Genomic DNA, 5,474 nt, shown 5'->3' with positions numbered 1-5,474 from the left:
GTAAAGCCATGCCTCCAGTCGGTGAGACAACATTTTTGCAGGTACCGACGTCCTCTAGTCTTGAAGAAAGTAGCTCAACCTCCCACATGTACCTGACATTCTTCAATGACATCAACAGTATTGCAAGCGCCCACCATTATCCCATCCCTATCGACGTGGGCAACAAGGCTTAGAAACGTCCGTACTCTCTCTCCCTTTCACTTGTAAAGCCATCCTCTTCTTCTATAAAAGGGGATGTGCTCCCTCCAAACACAGGCAGTGAACCTAAGTCGACTTCTTCAAGTTTAGGTTCATTAGATCAATAACTCACAACCCCTCAAGCACACGCTTGGACACTTCGTTCATAGCCTAGCTCCTATCGATCTCGGCCCTTCCGACCGGACCGACCGGACACCCCATCTCTCTCTCTCTCATTTGTAACCCCACTACAGACTTCGAGCACCTGGGCTCAGGAATAAAGTCACCGACTGACCCACACTAGACGTAGGGCACATTGCCTGAACCAGTATAAATCCTGTGTCATTAAGTGCTAGGCCACCTCCGATCACAACGTGCAGCAAAACTACAAATATTTACTAGTTGGTCACTTTCTGTACCGACACAAGTCATTGCCTATCTTCTTGATGAAGAGAGTGGTGTCAACTTTTCCCATCTTAAATCCCTTAGAGAGTAGTAAATCCTTCAACCTTTCATACCATGCTCTAGGTGCTTGTTTCAATCCATACAAAGCCTTTCTTAGCTTATAAATATGGTTGGGCTTCTTCTCATCTTCAAAACCGGAAGGTTGCTCAACATATACAAGCTCATTTATGTACCCATTTAGAAATGCACTCTTCACATCCATTTGGTACAACTTGATGTTGTGGGCACAAGCATAGACCAACAAGATCCTAATTGCTTCCAATCTTACAACCATGGCATATGTTTCTCCAAAGTCAAGACCTTCAACTTGAGTGTAACCTTGAGCCACTAATCTTGCTTTGTTTCTTACAACCATCCCATCTTGATCTTGCTTATTCCGAAAGACCCATTTAGTTCCAATGATATTATGATCCTTAGGCCTCTCAACTAACTCCCATACTTGATTTCTTATGAAGTTGTTTAGTTCTTCATGCATAGCATTTACCCAATCAACATCCAACAAAGCTTCATCTATCTTCTTAGGTTCAATGGATAAGACAAATGAGAAGTGTTCACAAAATGATGCTAATCTTGATCTTGCTTGTACACCTCTTGAGATATCACCAATAATAGAATTCAAAGGATGATCTCTTGCAACATTGGTAGGTTGGAGTACTTGTCCTTGATTGCTTGCATTAGATTGATCACTTGGTTAAGATGATGAACTAGCCACTTGTTGATTTTGCACTTGAGATAATGAACTAGCTTGATTTGCATCAACTTGCACATCTGAGTTAGAGAGCACTTGATTTTTGTCATCTTCAACTTCAATCACCTCTCTAGGCCTTATATCACCAATATTCATATTCTTCATTTCATTGGCCAATTGAGTGCCTCTCACATCATCTAGATTCTCATCTTCCTCTTGGGAACTATTGGTTTCATCAAATTCCACATTATGCACCTCCTCAAGAATGCCACTAGCCAAATTCCAAACTCTATAAACTTTGCTAGTAGTGGAGTAACCAAGCAAGAAGCCTTCATCATATTTCTTCTCAAACTTACTCAATCTAGTGACTTTCTTCAATATGTAGCATTTACAACCAAAAACCCGAAAGTATTCAATATTGGGTTTTCTTTCATTCAAGAGCTTATATGGTGTCTTTTCCATCATAGGGTGACAATAGAGTCAGTTACTATAGTAGCAAGCCATGTTGATTACTTCGGCCTAAAATGAATGACTCACATTATACTCACTCAACATTGATCTTGCCATGTCAATCAAAGTTCTATTCTTTCTTTCAACTAGGCCATTGGATTGAGGAGTGTACTTGGCTGAGAATTGATGTCTAATTCCAAAATCATCACATAATTCATCAACTCTTGTATTCTTGAACTCACTTCCATTGTCACTTCTCACTTTCTTGATGGTTGTTTCAAACTCATTGTGAATTCTCTTGATAAATGTTTTGAATGTGGCAAATGCATCACTTTTGTCATCAAGAAAGAACACCCATGTATATCTAGTGAAATCGTCCACAATCGTAAATCCATATTTATTTCCACCAATGCTAGTGTATGTGGTTGGTCCAAATAAATCCATGTGCACCAACTCAAATACCTTAGATGTACTCATCATGCTTTTCTTAGGATGTGTGTTGCCAACTTGTTTTCCGGCTTGACATGCACTACATAACTTATCCTTCTCAAATGTCACATCTTTCAAGCCTCTAACTAGATCATGCTTGATTAATTTGTTCAATTGTTTCATTCCAACATGACCAAACCTTCTATGCCATAACTAACCCATGCTAGACTTAGTAAGCAAACATGTTGACAATTGAGCTTCTCTAGCATTGAAATCAACCAAGTATAGATTCTCATATCTAAATCCCTTGAATATCAAATTAGAACCATCTACACTTATGATCTCTACATCATCAACACCAAATATGCACTTGAAACCAAGATCACAAAGTTGAGCTATCGACAATAGATTGAAGTTCAAACTCTCTACTAGTAGCACATTGGAAATGCTCAAGTCATTTGATATTTCAATCTTACTAAGCCCCTTGACCTTGCCTTTGCCATTATCACCAAATGTTATACTATCAATCCCATTGTCATCATTTGAGTTGATTGAATTGAACATTCTTGAATCATCGGTCATGTGTTGTGTGCACCCACTATCAAGTACCCAATGCCTTTCTCCAGCTTTATAATTGACCTATAAAAGAAAATTAATTCTTTTTAGGTACCCAAACTTGCTTGGGTCCTTGAAGATTAATCACTAAGGTCTTTGGTACCCAAATAGTTTTCTTCTTTGAGCCCACAATTGGTGTACCAATGAACTTAACCTTCACACCATTCACACCCTTGGTAAGCATGTAACAAGAATCAAAACAAATTGAGGATACATGAGCATTGTTCTTGTTCTTGTTCTTACAATATTGCTTTATGTGCCCAACTTGCTTGCATCTATTGCAAAACCGATCATTGCTCTTCACAAAGCTAGCTTTGGAAGTAGCAAAGGCCATCTTGCCTTTATTGCGGGTATAGCCTAATCCCTCTTTGTTGAGAGAAAATCTTTGGCTATCCAAGCACTTTAGCAAGCAGGCCTCACCGCCATAGGATTTGCCTAGAGTGTGAGTGAGCTCATCCACCTCTCTCTTGAGAGTCTCATTCTCAACCATTAGTGAGGTATCACAAGTGAAACCATCACTAGTAGTGGAGATAGAAGTGGTAGTGGTGGTAGATGATGAGCTACAAGAGGGGTTAGTAGAGGCAATAACAATGGGTTCATAAAGAGATTCATCAATCAAGTCACATGTTATGCCTATATCACATGATACTACTACCCTTTCCTCATTTTGTTCAAGAAGCAAGGAGTGAGCCTTTTCAAGCTTAGAGTGAGCCTTGCCAAGCTTCTCATGGGCTTCCATTAGCCTCTCATGAGTAGCATTGAGCTCATCAAAGGATTGCTTAAGAGTACTAAGTTTCTTTTGCAATTCTTTGCACTTGTTCTTTTTATGAATTATTGAATCACCTTGTTGTAGCATGTCTACAAGTTGTTCATTAGAGAATTCATTATCATCATCACTATCACTATCATTCTCATTTTCATTTTCACTATCATCATCACACTCATCATATTTGACCTTAGAGCCCTTGGCCATGAAGCATGATGAAGCGTCAAATAGTGAAGGCTTGTTGTTGATAGCAATACTTGCAAGAGCCTTCTTCTTCTTGGATGCCTTGTCATCATCACTAGAATCATCATCATCCAAAGAAGCATCACTATCCCATGCCACCACATAGGATCCACCCTTCTTCTTCTTCTTCTTGAATGTCATCTTCTTTTCTTTGTTCTCCTTCTTTTCTTTCTTGTTCTTCTTCTTCTTCTCATTCTCCTCATTGTCACTATTGTAGGGACAATCGTTACAACATGATCGAGACTCTTGCAATTGTAGTATAGTCTCACATACTCTCTCTCTTCTTGAAGTGATCTCTTCTCTTTCTTGCACCATAGCTTCTTCTTCATCATTTTGCCAAACTTGTGCACAAAGAGAGCTAGAGCTTCATCATCACTATCATCATTGGAGCATTCCTCATCACTTGAATCTTCTTTCTTAGCCTTGCCCTTGCTCTTGTTCTTGGTTGAAGAGCTAGCTTTGAATGCTACACTCTTCTTTTTCTTGTCTTCATCTTCCTTCTTCACATCATCATCATCATCATCATTGTATTGATATTCGGTCATAACATCTCCAAGAACCTCATTGGGAGATACATCCTTCAATCCACCTCTAAAGATCAGTACTTATGAGAGAAGTCCTCATCCTTCACCTTCTCACCCAAACTCTTGAGATCATTGATGATGACTTGAAGCCTATAGAACATCTCTGGAATGGACTCATCATCCTTCATCTTGAAGTTTGATAGCTTGTCTTTGAGCATGTAGAGCTTAGCACTTTTTACCGTTGAAGTGCCCTCATATGTTTCCTCTAATCTTACCCAAACATCATATGCCTTCTCAAGATCTTTGATTTGCTCAAACACTTTTGAATCAATGCCATTGTAAATAGTGTTGAGTGCCATGGTATTGCATTGCTTGTTGATCTTGTCATTGTCGGTGAGATTGGTAGGATCAATGATCACGAACTCATTTTCTCCCACATCCCACACTTTGTCATTGATTGAACCAAGATATATCTTTATTTTTCTCTTCTAATAATAAAATGATGTGCCATCAAAGAATGGTGGTTTGCCCTCAACATGGTTGAACACAATTTGAGCCATCTTTTGTGCACCGAGGTTGTTAAGCCTTGATTAACCGGTGACCACGGCTCCGATACCACTTGAAAGGTCCTAATTAGCTAGAGGGGGCGAATAGCCTAATTTAAAAACTACAAACCACTAAACAAACTTGTTAGATAGATAATTGGCTATAAAGCTTTTTGCACTAGCTCTAACAAGTGTTGCAAGCCTCCTATCCAACAATGTTAGTTGCTATAATCTCTAATCCAAACAAATACTAAGTCACTAAGAGCTCAACTAGATGAGTAGCTAAACTAACAAATGTAAGACAAGCTTTCACAACTAATTACACTAAAGAGCTTGTTGCAACTAGTGTGTGGAAATGTAAATAAGGAAGAGAGTTATACCACCGCATAGAGGGGATGAACCAACCAATCAATCAATCAATATGAATATCGGGAGAATATCAATGGCAAGAGACAAGTCAATTTTCTCTCGAGGTTCACGTGCTTGCCAGCACGCTAGTCCTCGTTGTGTCAACCAACACTTGGTGGTTCGGCGGCTAAGAGGTGTTGCATGAACCTCATCCACACATTGGA

At 39.3% G+C, this 5,474-nt stretch overlaps 1 protein-coding gene across 1 annotated transcript; it reads right to left on the bottom strand.

The window, feature by feature from the left end:
• Positions 1–3,342: 3,342 nt before the first annotated feature.
• LOC136503115 (uncharacterized) lies at positions 3,343–4,716 on the bottom strand. Its single transcript, XM_066498296.1, has 3 exons — positions 4,439–4,716; positions 3,480–4,041; positions 3,343–3,384 (listed from the first exon to the last, which is right to left on the bottom strand). Exons 1-3 carry the CDS (start codon positions 4,714–4,716, stop codon positions 3,343–3,345), a joined length of 882 nt encoding a protein of 293 aa, XP_066354393.1.
• Positions 4,717–5,474: the final 758 nt, after the last annotated feature.

Source organism: Miscanthus floridulus, chromosome 14 (assembly GCF_019320115.1).
Source record: "Miscanthus floridulus cultivar M001 chromosome 14, ASM1932011v1, whole genome shotgun sequence".
Taxonomy (NCBI): domain Eukaryota; kingdom Viridiplantae; phylum Streptophyta; class Magnoliopsida; order Poales; family Poaceae; genus Miscanthus; species Miscanthus floridulus.
Note: the sequence above shows the minus strand (reverse complement) of the source record. Positions and strands in the feature narration are given on the sequence as shown.